Below are 15,554 nucleotides of genomic sequence, written 5' to 3' on the forward strand. Positions count from 1 at the left end.
TCTGAGTGAATGCAACTTAAAAACAGCAGAAATGCACAAATCTTACTTATTTACTGCAGTCAAATGAAAGCAGTTGTGGTAACCTAAAGTTTCCATCTAATGTCTTTGGTCAGCTTCTGCTCAGAGTTACAACCTGCATCCCAACATAACTCTTCACATGAGGAGCGACAACTAGAAGCTTATCAGGTGCAAACTAGTCCTGTATAAAGGAAAGTCCACGAGGTCACACTTTTCCCACAGTTCTACCTGAACAAACACAGATACCATCAGTCATGTTACCTGCAGGTAGCAGTAGTGTCATCTAACATGTAACTAAAGCATGCAGAGATGGGAACTCTGTGTGTGTTTGGCTGAAGATACTAGGATCATGGAGAATATAACACTTGATGTGATGCATCTCTTGGCTTCTTTCACTATGATGAGATAATGATGGCTGAGAAATTTACTGTTAGGTAAAAAAAGAAAAAGGAGTTGTAAAATCTAAACTACTAATAAATATTCATGGCAGCTGTATGATTCTCATAAATGAAATATGAGACTTCAGTGACATAATCCAGATCTGTGAGGAGGACTCAGGATAAGACAAAAAGACAAAGTGCACACAGCATATGTGTGTGACTCATGCAGCCTAAAGTAAGCTGAATTATTTTTTGCCGACTGACTTTTTTGCTTGCCAGCAGCGAGATAAGACATCTTTGCAGCGACGTTGTCCAAAGATTCCCCATCTTAACTCCTCACTCCCCCACTTCCACCTCCATCCCACTGCCCACCAATAGCAGCTCGAGGATTATAGTGGATGGCATACGCTGCCAGATCATAGATGGATGACGACACATTACTCACACACAGACAATCAATCACTGTCTGTACAGCAGAGGACATCTGGTAGAAGTGCAAAAGTGCAACCACGACTAAATCCAGGTGAATTCTCAGCCCCAGAATGATTTTTTTCAAATAACAATACAATATTTTGCCAATTATGTCCCTTTTCTTGGACATATTTACAATAAGTAAGCAGTACAAGTACTCCATGCATACACAGACACATAAATAAAGCTCATAATACAAATATAAGTAGACCTATAACTGTCATAGCGACATGTGTGTCAGATAAAGCATCATTTGGCAGCTGTTGTTTACTCGACTAGATTTTCAGGGACAGCCAGAGCGCAGTCCAATACCTTATACTGGATTACAGAGAATAAAAGCCCTTAGACATGGGTAAAAGCCTTAACCATCACCTCAATGTCACCGAATCACAGAGTAAGCCCAATAAGCGCCGCAACAAGACGGTCTAATGATTTTAGCCCTGCAATCAAATACTTTACTCAGGGGCAAACCCCTGACCGAGCTGAAACAGTTTAACAAGATTAACGGATGACAAGACGCTGCAGAGGCCAGAGCGCCCGCGTGTGTGTGTGTATTTTGAAATATGCCGTCATTTCTCTAATAAGCCCTTCGAGGGATATCAAACACACACACTCATGCATGCACACACACACTGAATATCAATCTAGTCCTGCAGGGAAGGAGTCAGGGCAGAGCCGGCCACCGCCTGGCACCAGACAGACCCCCGCCATCCACACACCATGCTGACGCTAGGGATTATTACTTGGACTCCCGAGGTGGATGTGAGGTGGGGGCCGATGTTGACTCTGTGTGTGTGTGTGTGTGTGTGTGTGTGTGTGTGTGTGTGTGTGTGTGTGTGTGTGTGTGTGTGTGTGTGTGTGTGTGTGTGTGTGTGTGTGTGTGTGTGTGTGTGTGTGTGTGTGTGTGTTTCTAGGTGACTGGGGGAAGGGTGTTGGGGCGCCACCTGCTTCTTCTCAGACACAATAAAGTGATCCAGGTCCACTCTTTCTTCGATTCCTCATGAAACACACTCACACACACAGTAACACCAGCTTTTTTAACGGTGTTTTAGTTACTATTTGTGTGAACTGACTGACTGCTAATCAGCTCAACACCCCTATTTTTACAGCTACCCTTTGACCAGTCACGCTAATAGGTGATAACATGACTGTACAAGGGATACACACCTAAATTGGCATCGTTATTGGTATCACTTGATAAAGGCTTCAAAATGATATGAGCATTAACAGGGAGATAATGCCTGTCAGGCTAAAAGTTTGCAGTTTTGTTTGAAAACGTTGCATAAAAAAACAATATGGCATGTTTTACATGTAAGTTGAAGTGATTTTCTTACTTTGACAAGTGAACTTGTATATTTCAAAACCGCTCATGATGAGAGCAAGCATTAGAAGCATTAGAATATGTTACATTACAGAAGAGGTTTAATGTGGAAAAAATGCATGCATTTATCAGTATCAGCAAACATGAGTTGAAAAAAATCAGCATATCGGAAATTGGCTAAAATCCAATCGTATGCATCTCTCCTGTTGGGTATTTAAACTTAATTCATTCCAAGTACTAAGCAAAATGTGTTTGTAGTATTAAGTTCTGAAAGTGAACATGTATCCTATTTTCTGGATTGGATCATGAAATAATATTTAGAATTGAAGACTTTTCCTGACTAAAATCAAGTTTTCAAACTTCAGTCTGTATTCTCTTTAGGCAAATGTTTTAATTGGACACTAATACGTTGCACTGTTTGGCAGTTTAAAGGGGGTTAATACATTTTTATGTCCTCTACATTTCTATAAAAACTGCTGAAATGTCAAAAATACAGATTTCCTACTTTTTCTCCAACTTATAATTGTTTTTAAATGATCTCCAGTTATAGAATTTGTATTTTGATAAAGTTTGACTTTTCTTTCACTCCATTTTGAAGACACACTCCCACAACCAAAAAAATCTAAACTTAGAATAAAACAACATACAATTTGACTGTCTAACTGTCTTACCATGAAGGATTTGTGACACTTTGGCCCAGTTGTATTGGATAAATAAAGATATGGTTTGTGTGCAAAACAAAACTGAAGTTATCTCTGAATCTGAGCCAGTGGATTCCACCACATCTACTAAAGTGGGTTTTAAGTGTATCCCTGTTTGAAAAAAAACAACCAGACTAACCTTTCAGTCATGCAACAACTGAACAGACTAGTTATGTGTGCACATAGCATCAGTGATGCAGAGTAAAGCAGCAAACAGGAAATCCACAGATGGGGTGAACAACAAGAGACGACAAAAAACCAAGGACCCACAAAACCTGTTCTGCAGGTTCTTATGCCCACAAATACCTGACAGCTCATTTTCTTGTGGGATAGGTGATACTCACACACACATACACACAGCTTCCAGCACTCACTTTCTAAGGAGGTGAGTCTGACTAGTCAGCACTTCTCCAGCATTGATTAGAAGGGCACCTCTGGAGGTCAACAATGAGACACCAAGGACTGTCAGCCTCCCCACCCTGTTTTATCAACATGAGTGATAAGAACTCTTTCTAACCATGTGTCCTCTTGTTTTTCAGGACATTAATAAAGTTGAGTTGTACCTGGAGTGGTGTCAACTAGATGTACAAAACATCACACATTCATAAGTGACATATTGTGCAAATACAGGATGTTGAGTACCTTCTCTCACATGACAACATCCTTGTGTTTACCTGGTTTCTGCTTCCTGGTGGTGGCAAACTGGGACTTTTGCAGGGAGCTCGGCGCCGTCTTCCTGTAGAAGCTGTTACGATCCAGAGAGCCCACATAAACAGGCTTGCGACCCCGTTTTGAACCTACGCTCCCAGCGCTTGACTCATATCCCTTTTCCTGCTCGTCTCTGTGCCGATATACACCAGGATCCTCAAAAGAGTGCATTTCCCCGAGCGCCAACTTCTGGTTCTGCTGCTCAACCCATTCCTCACAGTGCGTCTTGCGGTCTTTCTGAGGGTATTTCTCATATCGTGAATCTATGGATAACGAGCGTAAATCTCTATATCTGTCTCGGGACTTGTAGGGGGAATGTTCCACTTCCCTGGATTCATAGCGGTCTTCGTTCTCATGGTCATAGTGGTCCACGGCCCTCCGCTCGTACTGGTCTCTTGCTTTATAGTCCCTCCGTCTGTGGTTGTACTGCTCATCTCTCCTGTCATCTCCTGCATCCCTGTATCTGGAATAGCGCTCCCTCTCCTTATATCCATAGTGCTCATCAACTTCAGAGTCATACCGGCCCCTTCCTCTACTGCTGTATGTTTCCTCACCCCTACGATTACAAACCTCCCTGTCTTTGTAGCTATATTCTCTGCGTTCATATTGATCCTCTGCACGCCGGTCATAGTGGTGGTCCCTTTGTTTTCGCTCATCATAGTAGCGGTCCTCCTCTCTATGCTGGTAGTAGTCCTTCTCTCTGGAGCGATGACTCTCCTTAGAGTCATAATAATCCCTATCATGGTCATTGTAGTGATCACTGTCCCTGTAGTTGTCTCTGCGAGCATAATTGTCTTTATGATCATAGTAGTCTTCATATTCACTGTTGTAACTGTCCTGTTCTCTGAGCTCGTGTCTACGGTGTTTCCTTGTGTCATAATATTGCTTCTCCCTGTCATCGTATCGCTCAGCGTATTTCCTGTCATAATGGTCCCTGTGCCGGTATTTGTCCTTGTAATCACACTCTTCCGAGTCTCTGTGACCCCGATGGTCATAACGTTCACAGTTATAGTCACTTTCTCTAACATAACCATCCCTTCTTCTTCTGTCCTCCTCCGATCTACCATATTCTTCTTGACTTCTAAAGTCATTATTGTCTTTTTCTTGTGGCGCTCTGTTGTATTCCTGGTGGCTATAATCCTCAGGTCCCTGGTAAAAGCAATGTTTGCCTTTCCATTCAGACATCCTCAAGTCTAGGTGACCGTCCTCTGAACGAGGGTGGAAGTAAACATCCTGGCCTTGAAGCCTCTTGTCTTTAACAGCTGCCTTGTGCCGGTCATCATACTCCCAACTGAGCTGGCGGCTGACATTGCCCTGTCTGATTTGGGCCTGGTTGTCCCATTGCACTGGATATGGAGCTGCCACATGTGCCGGAGGTGGCACTGGCACACCTACAGGTACCATCATGCCACCGTGTACTGGCATAGGGCAGGCTGGAGCTGGATGTGGGTCACCAGGGCTTGGCAATAGGAGTGGTCCTGGCGGGTGGCCAGGAGGAACGACTCCATATCCAGGATATCCAACCTGTTGCTGTTGAAGCTGCAGTTGATGTAGTTGTTGAATATGTTGCAGATGGGCCATCCTTTCCCTTTCTTTGGCCCAGCCAGCATCCCCCAGCTCCTCCACACTCTTCCCTCTCCGTATCGGAGGACCCGCTGCATAGTTCCAATCCACTTGACCAAACATGACTGGGTTGCCATAAACTACCGGGCTCTTCATGGCTCTTGCTGTTTAAATCAGCCTACCCGGAGGCGATGTAGTTTCTTCTTCAACGTGGCTTATTCCCTCTTTCCAAAGTCTTGCATTCCATAACAAAGCGCAGTGGGAGACTCCACCTGCCAGGCATATTGTCTGTAACTCTCCCACTTGTTTTCTCTGTCTCCTCTCCACTGCCTCTGCAGGACTGCCTGGCCCAAGCATCTCCCAGCCCTCTGTGCAACCGAAACACCCTCCCCACAGCCGTCTCAGCGAATCATGGAAGGAGAGGGGGAGCAGGGTTACCGAAGGAGGGGCCTCCTTGGGTTAATGATTCAGTCACATGAGTGCAGGATTAGCCCAGCAGCCACTCCCATTGTTTCAATTGGCTACAACCTCTGTTTGCAGGAAAACAGTCTGTCTGGAGATTTTCTTTGATTGAAGATGGGGACAAACTTCACAGTCTGCCTTTAAGGGGCTACTAATGCTTTCATCCGTGACAGGAACAATTCTCCATCTTTCCTTGTATCCTGTTTCCTTTGTTTTTGCCATTTCCTGAGGATTTTATGGAAATATTCATGTCTCAAATTGTAACTTTCAAGGGCAATGACATTTGTAAACTGAAACCAACTTCAACCAAGCAGCTGACTGCCCAGCATGTGAGAGAGAAGCAATCACAAAGTTTTCCACGTGATTTTGTTGGAGACAAGTTTTTCTTTTGAGAGTGATGACTGATTCAAAGAGGAGTGTTAAGCAGAATCAATGAGTGTAGAGAGAGAGAGAGAGAGAGATTTCTGGAGAGCACACGGCCTGATTAAGCCAGAGCAGCTACTGAAAAAGTAGAAGCTGGAGTGTACAATGAGCTATTGTTGGAGACTGTCCCCACTCTCAGAGGAGACACGATCTTTCAGTGTGAGAAAAAAACTCAGTCCTATTCATAAAGCTGGTGTATAATATAGCCCCCCCTTTAACTCTCCATGAAAGAGGCAGGCACCAAGGGACAGCTTTAAAGGCCACACTCAAACAAATGGGATACACACAGTCACACATGTGGGGTAGCATCAATTTACAATCAAACCAAACAATCTAAAATGTAATCAGAAGAACTTGTTGTTCACTAATATCTAAGTCTTTTTTTCCCTAGATTTACAATTTCAGTAAAATCCAGTGTGTCGTATTTAATTGGCCTGAAAAAACTAAATTGATAAATAATCAAAATCACATTTGTAAATAAAACTGACACCCTTAACTTGACTTAAATGCTTTACAATCAGGAAGTTTACAGAAATAGCGAAAGGCTGAAATAACATTCAACACAAGCAAAGATGTATGCAAACAGAGATTTCTTTTTCCCATGCATACGCTACGCAATTGGGTGGTTTTGAAGTTTAAATGTGACGGCAAATATTTAAGATTCACGCTTTTGCAATGTACAAATCAATATTTAGTTTCAGTCCAGACGCAAAATTTCACAAGGTAAAGCTGAGAACAGCAATCTGTTCTCTTCTTATGTTAGACTGTTTAATTATCACTGTTCAGCATCTCAGCTTTCAGTGGCAGAACACGACCGAAACTACGTGAACGCGGACGTGTTACAACCGTAGGAATGTCAAATACAACATTCCTCTCTTTGGCTGTGTTAGCTTATGTACAGGAGGCTGCACTGGACGTGATTAACATTAGAAAAAGCGATGTGATGTCCAGGAATAAGGTCACACATCAAACTGATAGTGAGGCCAGCTGAGGGAAATCTGAAGCTGGCACAGATCCTGAAAACAGTGTTAAAAAGATCAGGCTGTGGTGTCATGGAAGCAGAGGGAGGCGTTTTAATAGTAGGTTTAAAGAATTAAAGGAGGCTGAAGGTCAAAGAGCTTAAAGGAGAAAAAGAGGAAATACAAAGAGATGGCGGAGACAGAAAAACCTGCACTAGTGGGTGAGTGTGGGAGAAAAAACACACTGTTTATGGCAAATATGCACATTTTAAACTGACAGAGGCTTCATCGTATAAACTACCATAATGCACATACAGCACAAGCTTTGAAATTACATTTTAGTGTTGAGATCAAAGCATCTTTTTTGCAGCTTTCTGAAATTTTTTGTCAAATGCTCATTCAATGAAACTATGATTTTTGTCAATAAAGTCATGGACAGCAAGGAAAAAGTCGATATCATTGACTTTCAGCAAACCTGCATCATAAATAAAAAATCACAGGCATGGAAGTGTGATTGTCCATATTGATGATCATGAGTAACTCCGACACAAACAGAATAATTTATGAAATCATGAAATTTAAAAAATATATATGCTCAGTTTTGTCAGATGTAATTTGCAAAAAGTCAAATCAATTTTCCATATTGTGATATATATCCATAAAAAAACAATAATATTAACATTATGATATTAATTTCAGCCATACTTACAGTCTCTACACGCATCTCACTACATGACATAACACACTTTATTCACTTAGTTACATTAAAAAACTGTCGCTTCAGTGCTCTCTCTTTTATGCATAATAATTAGAACTGAAGCAACCCATTAATAACACATACACATCTTCCATATTTAAATAAATAGGATACAGGCAGTATGCATAAGATAGAAAGCGCCAAAATGATTAACTTCTCCAAAAAAGTCACACTGAGATTGTGCAGTACGTGACTGATCCTTTCTGTTTTGATTTGAACTATTACAGCTCCTTTAGGACTGGCCTCTGCAGACTGAAATGCAGGCAGAGTGTTGTTCAGTGCTGAAGTTACTCCCTGCCTTACAACAATAAGCTTCTATTGTCTTGCAGCGTCACACACAGAAACACACCCTGTTAAAGCACGGAAAAACACTCACTGCTGTGTGTGTGTGTGTTTACAAACGCATAGCAGCAGGATGACAAACACATTTTTTGCAACAGAGATCCCACACAATACTTTGATATGTACACACCTTCCTCTCAGCTGAACAGGGAAAACAAAGGGAAAGTTAATATACTACTAAGGTATCGTACTAAAAGCTTTTGTGTGTTGACAATCAGCATATCAAACATCTAGCAGTGGGAGTGTTTTTGTATGTTTTCCCCTTCCAGCTGCTGAATCGCAACTAAAATCATGATGCCATCTTCGTCCATTTGCACATCTAACAGTGTGGCAATTATCAAAGGAGGAAAAAAGAAACTGAATACTTGCTGTACTATTGTGAAAGAAGGGTGTGAGGAGTCTTACAGTGTGATGAGTGAATGGAAACTATGTGACTGCATGACCCTTAGAGGCACCTGTAGCCACTGGAACCTGTCTTCATTGACAGATGTAAAGATCAGAGACACCCCCAACATTAACAAGCACCGGAAAGAGACGGATAAAATCTAATATGTGTCATTTACATGCAACAAAAATAGAAAGAATAAAGACAAGTATTTACTGATTATTAGTTTACTGCAGTCTTGCTTAGTCAGAGCAGACTGGGCCTGCTGCACCTAATCATGAGTCTGCTATAGGGGGAACAAACACTCTGGCTTGTTTGTATGTCTATAAACTTCAGTGTTCCCTCAAAATAGTCAGGTGGAATTGTTGTGATGTCACATTTGCATGCAGGGAGGCTAGCCCTGTCAGTTAAATTGCTAACCCACTCTGGGGACATGTGAGATTTGCATTAAGTGACTTAAAAAAATGGCACAATATGGGGCCTTTAAATTTAAATATGCCGGATTTCTCTCACACTAACCAGATTAATGAGATTATCTTGAAGTAAGAGAACCTCTTTGAAAGTCTAACAGTTTCTGATTGTCAATCATTGATAATCCTGCCAAGTAAAAACACTAATTTGCATTAATGAGAATTCCACTGTAAAATGAGAAACATCAGCATTACAAAAAGTATGCTTACTGGCAGTGATTACATTAGAAGCTTCTGAATGAATGACAGTATTTGGATGCATGTGTGTGTGTGTGTGTGTGTGTGTGTGTGTGTGTGTGTGTGTGTGTGTGTGTGTGTGTGTGTGTGTGTGTGTGTGTGTATCAGAGAGAAACAGTGAACTCTGCAGACAGAAAGTTAAATATCAAGCAGAACACAAATATCGGTAACCAGCAGGCAGTCATGCTAAATTATTTCAGAAGCTGTTTATGGATAAAATAACCACCGATGAGTGTGTGGTTTGACTAAAATAGCAAATTAAATGCCTTGAAGACAATGAAAGTGACAGCTACCATGATGGAAAAAGATATCTGGTAATTAAATATTGTAAAATCAACCATGTTAGTGCCATGAAACAAGGCACCAAACCCTCAGCTGATACACCTAATCAATGAGCAGGTAATTGGAGAATTGCCACAGTAGCAAGCAATTCCCAGCTGTCACTGTGAGCTAAGAGTTCACACTTTAGTAAAAGCAAAAAAGTAAAAGTTCAGTCAAGACGACACCCACTGTCAAACAGCAACTAACCAGAAGTGACCACAGATTTAAACCTACCTGCCATTCTGTTGGCCGAGGCCTTCCGAGTGAGTCCAAACAGCGTGGACAGCTGTGCCACACGCCATGACACAGCTGTCCACAACCACACTCTGGCTCCCACTCTTGAGTGGGCCATGCTCCGTCTCCCCTCACCGTTAATGCATAAATCCTAAAACCACACCCAGTGCCCTCAGTCTCCTTACTCCTCTTGGAAAAGAACAGATGATGGAGGAAAAGGATAAAAAGGAAACTCTGAGAAAGGCGAGAGAGGGAGGACATTTGGACAGAGAGAACCACTAAGACACGGTGTGGAAAAAGAGACGGAGGCCCGTGTGCCTTGCTTCCCTCCTCACCATGAGCAGGAATGTGTCTCATACCTATGTGAAAAAGTTTTGGGCTGCCACAGACGGCAATGTGCACCCAGACAGCCCAACAGAGTAAAAACAAATCAGAGCCAGTTAGGTTTGGATGCTAGTGATCCACCAACTACTGTTTTTTTTTTTTGTTGTTCTTCTTCTTCTTTAAAACATCTGTTCCATTCAGTAGAAAAATGTATCAAGTTTGCATTTATTTGATCAGTTTAACTTAGTAGCAATTTGTAGAGAGCCAGATAAAAATCTTATATTAATAAATCTTCAATATCTAATTTATTTATTTCAATTTTTTTGGATTCAAAAATGTGCGCCTTTAAAAGATATGCGTCATTTGTAAAGTAAAACACAATAACTAGATTCTGTAAAAACACAAAAAATGTTTTGCTCCTTGGTACAACAGTGGCACCGACAGTGACCCACAGTCACTTGGCAAAAATTCAGGGACTTTTCAACTGAACTGTTGGCTGTGTTAACAAAAAGCAAAAAAACTAATTAAAAATATAAAGAGTAAAATATCTACAGTATGTGTTTGCAGTAGTTTCCAATTGGTAACAACTATAAGGACTTAAAAATGTTGTTCATGTTGATTTCAGGTTTTTTCGGTGTATGTAAAGTGCATAGTCAAAGAAATTCATTTCTTTTTTTCGTTTTTTAGGATGAATCACAGTATAACTTTTTCTGAGTTCTCTCTACTTCTAGCCACAGTTGTTCTGTTTCCATAGAGGGACTTTATTGCAGTGGAAAATGACACTACTGTGAGTAAAAATGTGACACGAGCAAAAAATAACAGGAACTTTAGAGAGTTAATAACTGTAAAATTAATTAAACTCAAACAGTGAGACATAAAACTGACCTCAAAACTGGACAAATTCACTTTCCTTCACTTCACCTAGCAACATGCCGGTTCTGCCACATTTGTTGTACTTTTGTAATTAACACTGAACTGAGAAAAAGCAAATTACTCTGTGTACACACACACACACACACACACACACGGTGTTATGACAACCCTAAATTTAAATATACAGTCCTCCTTCCACTGATAATTGTGAAGAGGAAAAGGGATGTCTTGTCTGAATAGTTTAAATCAGTTGTTTTTCAATGTGTGTGTGTGTGTGTGTGTGCGTGCGTGCGTGTGTGTGCGCGTGCGTGTCAGAGAGATTTGACCAGCAGGTCAGAGAGGAAATCTGGTAAGTACCGATGTCTCGTTTTTAGATTCCTTCTATATTACATTTTGTCTCCTGTGGAAGGCTATTATTCCATGAACTATGCTACAGGCAGAAAGTTACTATGACATCAACCAAAACACATTCTCCTCTATTTATTTTCTATTTTACATTGTTTCTACTGTCTGGGCATGTAATCGGTTCTGCTGGTTAACCATCTTGTAAACCGAAAAAAAACATCTTCATTAAAGAACATAAACAAGACTTAACTTCTCTGTTGCTGCTGCCTGACTTAGTTTCTTAATGTATCACTGATGAGCAAGTTTGGTCAGACTTCACACTGCGGCATCCACTTGTTGGATTCATGTGAAATTAAAGTATTATTTGCTTAATATGAAATAATCCTCTGCATAAGCATTATTTTTTACATTCAGTGGAATCTGTGCAATATCTGACTTTCTAGATATGGACGATTCTGTACAATATCAAAAGCATTTACGTATGTATATGATGTTGCTTATTTCGATTTTTGTCCATTCGATGTCTGTAAATTTTTGTACTATCCACTTTGGAATTAAAACAGGCTTGTCTTATCTTAATGCATGCATTCACTCGGAACGTCTGATCAACATATTGATTACGTGTTTGCCTGCATTTTAAGTGACAATATATTAAATATCTCATATAATTACATTAGTCTGCATGTTAGGCTGCAAAAAACTTCATATCAGTCTGTAAATTATTTTCTTAATTATCTGATTAATCACATACTCTAAAATAAAATTTTAAAAAATTAAAAAATGTCAAAATTGCTGTTTCCATACATCTAGTTTTGTGTCTAAACCTAAATCTATGCAATACTGTAAAAAAAACAAACAAAAACAAACAACCAATCTGTCAAATGAGAAGCTGCAACCAGTGAAAGCTTGGCATTTGTTTTTGAAAAAAAAAAAAAACAAACTGAAATGATAATTTGGTGACATTAAATTCTAGGTTAGCGCTTGATCAGTTTATCAACTTACCAATGCAGTTCTGCTCAGATCTCTACTACAGGAGACAACTGAGGCATTTGTGAGCGTAAACTCAAGCAAAAAACCCAAACAGCTTTCAGTGCCAAATCAAATGCTTTGGACTCCTACTGCCTTTAGTTCTACTATCTTATCTTTATTAGGAAATATCCATTTTTTGGGTCTAACTAAAGATTCAAGAAACTCCTACATCACCCTTGTGGTCTTCTCTGACTCTCCTCTATTGCCCTCCAGTCTTACCTTGTAGCTGCTGCTGCTCCAGGGCCAACGTCTCCAGTGTGTAGTTGCAGAACTCCAGGTTCTCCAGGGCCTGCATTCGGGCCGTCTCCTCCTCCTCCTCCTCCAGCATCGCCCTCAGCTCCTCGGCCGTGTGAGCGTACGCCTCCATGTCGTGCTCCACCTCCTGCAGCCTCAGTAACAGCTGATACCTCTCCTCCTCCTCCCTCTGTCTCTGACTCTCCAGTTCCATCTCCCTCTCCAGCTCCTGCTCTGCTTCCAGCTGGCTCTGGATTTCGTGTTCCTGGGCAGCTGCGAGGTCGCCGAACTCGGCCTGACCTCCTGAAGTTTGGTCGAGGAGGTTTGCAGCCGGCTCGTCGGGAGAGTAGAAGATGGGGCTGCTGGTGAGGGAGTTGCCGGTCGGAGGGGTGGTGTTTTGTCTCGGGCAGCGAGGAGGAGGACGAGGAGCCGGGCGAGCTGGTTTGTACGGAGCTGGAGCAGCAGGACGAAGGACTCTCGGACGAGGAGGAGGAGGGCGGAGGGTTCTTCTTCTTTCCAAAGAGAAGGAATTGGACTGCATCAGGTTGGAAACAGGAGAATGTGAGGAGCCTCGGATGATATCGCTTTCATCGCTGTAGTCCAGGATGGAAAAGTGCCGTGAGATGATGGATTGCTGGTTCAGGTCGGCTACAGGCGACACATCTCTGGAGGCACCAGAACCTACGTTAGTATCGCTGTACGAAGTAGTCAAGCTTTTCTCAAATTCAAAAAGCTGCTGGGAGAGTTTGGCCTCCAGGTCGCCGGCCGAGGTTGTCAAGGCTTCTAAGGTGATGGATGATGGCAGTATCCCATTGGAGCCTCTAGCCGTCTGCTGGGAACGCGGCCGTGCATCGGCAGTGTGCTGCATCATATCAGCATCACTTACACTAGCATGGCGAGTCAGCTTCTTCTGCTTATGGCCCTCAACAAGATTAACCAAAGCCTGGGAAAGACTTGCAGCCCTGTTATTAGTGAAGGAACCATCTGCTGATGACCTCTGATAATATCTGCTGTCTTTAGACCAACCAGAATGAGTGCTAGGCAGCGTTAGGCTATGAGTTAGTTTGGATTTTAAGGGTCGAGTGTTTCCGTTGGTGTAGTTCGACTGATTTCTGCTAGAATTTGTGCCAGCATGTTGCCGATGGCTCCGTGCAGGCAGGCTGGGTCGAGGTGGGAGTCTGGGCCTTGCTGGAGGAGAAGATTTGGGTCTCTCTGGTCCCCTGTGTGCCGGAGCCAGAGGTCTACGTGGCCGAGAGTCAGGCCTGTTACCTCCATCTCTCTGTCCCCTGTTATTAGTCTGAGCCCCAGAACTTTTATTTTCACGTTGCCACCTCTGCTCCTCAGTCCTCTCAAAGTAGTCCAGGTCCCACACTGTGTGGTCCTCATATGTCGTCCACTCAGGCTCATTCTCTGACCCATTGGGGCATAAATGATCTGAGCTGTATTCCCTGCAGCTGTTCTCTTTCTCTCCTCCTACTGGTTCAACCACATCTGTCTCCTCTGCAGTTTTCTGTCCGTCGTCCTCCAGTTTCACAAAACGGTGAGGGAAGATACCCCGTCGCCCTCGCAGCTCCCCCTCCAGCCAACCATCTTCCAAAGTGCTCACAACGCGAATTCGATCCCCAACATCAAAGTCCAACTCTCCTGGCTCCAAGGCGCGAAACTCATACAGCGCCACTCCATAAATGCCACCCTCCTCCTCCTCCTCCTCCTCTTGCTCTTCTTCGACTGCAGCATCCTTTCGTTCTTCGTCGTCTCTCATAAAAACCTCCCCTTCTTCCATAACTTCCTCCTCAGTCCCCTCTCCTGCGTCATAAGCGTCCTCGTCAATATACTGTTGAGGGTCGTTGTTCAAATCCTGGCAGTCCTCGGGCTCCTGAGGAGACCGCAGGGGACCCATGAGCTCCACAAAGCCCTCTGGGAAGATGCCCCTGCGGCCCTCCAGTTCACCCTGGAACCAGCCTGGCTCCGGCAGGCCGGTGATGATGATCAAGTCGCCTTCGCGGAAGTCCAGCTCTTCGTTGAGCTGCGCGTGGAGGCTCATGAGGGCTCGGGCTTGACCCAGGGCGTAAGACGGGAGCTCTGAAGCCTGGGCCTGAGCTGAGCGTTCAGACAGCTGCCTGGATCGACCAGAGAGGTTCATCTCCTTCACGCATGATGTCGGGAAGAGACCACGGACGCCCCAGGCATTACAGCCACGCTGCCAGGTTTCCCCAAGGTCCATGGACCCTCCAGCCTCTCCCACTACCACATCACCTAGAGAGACAGAGTATAAAGGGGATTTCATTTTAATATTTATACTATTGATATGAATATTACTGAAGGACAACAGAAAGTTTGTTTTCTAAAGTGTATGAGGGGAGTTGTATGCACTCAGGTGCATGGACACAGACAAGGTAACTACAATACATATACATTGTTTATATTCTTCATGAGCCAACAAATTAAAGAATTCACAGACAAAGAACAATGTTGGAGTCAACAGGTGCCTTTTTTACATCACGCAATGCCCTTCTGGGGGTGCATACTCGAACCAAACTGAGTTTTTTTCCCACATTTTTGTCTGAAATCCAGTAGCCTTAGTCACATTACAAAGACATCTAAGCAATTTATTTGAGATTTACCTCATCATTGCATTTCTAATAACTTTACATGGGCCCTCACTGTCACTAACATTACCTGAAGAATCAGGGATTATGGGAATGTTGACTGGTCAGCCACAAGTCATGGGGGTCACATTCCAAAGACCTGTGGCTCCACCTCCCATTGTGTCCGAGTGCAAAACTGGATCACGGCCAATAGGACCGTGGAAAATCATACTGGAAACGAACATTTCAACTCTCAGATGGCCAATAATGACTGTTTCCTATTTATCCGCTGATCTGGGAAGTGATATTTATCCATGACAATGCCAAAATATGCTGGAATTAGGGTTATTATTGTTGAATCTGGTCATGAGTCAAATCAAAACAAAATGAGAAACTGGACACATGATAA

At 42.7% G+C, this 15,554-nt stretch overlaps 1 protein-coding gene across 5 annotated transcripts in view; it reads right to left on the reverse strand.

The window, feature by feature from the left end:
• dnmbp (dynamin binding protein) overlaps nucleotides 1–15,554 on the reverse strand; it is a 54,839-nt gene that overhangs the window by 15,878 nt on the left and 23,407 nt on the right. For 4 of the 5 annotated variants that reach the window (XM_023268298.3, XM_023268297.3, XM_023268295.3 and 1 more), the window contains one exon: nucleotides 12,543–14,813. In XM_023268298.3, coding sequence (XP_023124066.2) covers nucleotides 12,543–14,813 — 2,271 coding nt within the window. Of the gene's footprint in view, nucleotides 1–3,565; nucleotides 5,510–12,542; nucleotides 14,814–15,554 lie in introns of those variants that run through there. The other variant, XM_023268299.3, reaches the window with a different exon arrangement.

Source organism: Amphiprion ocellaris, chromosome 18 (assembly GCF_022539595.1).
Source record: "Amphiprion ocellaris isolate individual 3 ecotype Okinawa chromosome 18, ASM2253959v1, whole genome shotgun sequence".
Taxonomy (NCBI): Eukaryota; Metazoa; Chordata; class Actinopteri; family Pomacentridae; genus Amphiprion; species Amphiprion ocellaris.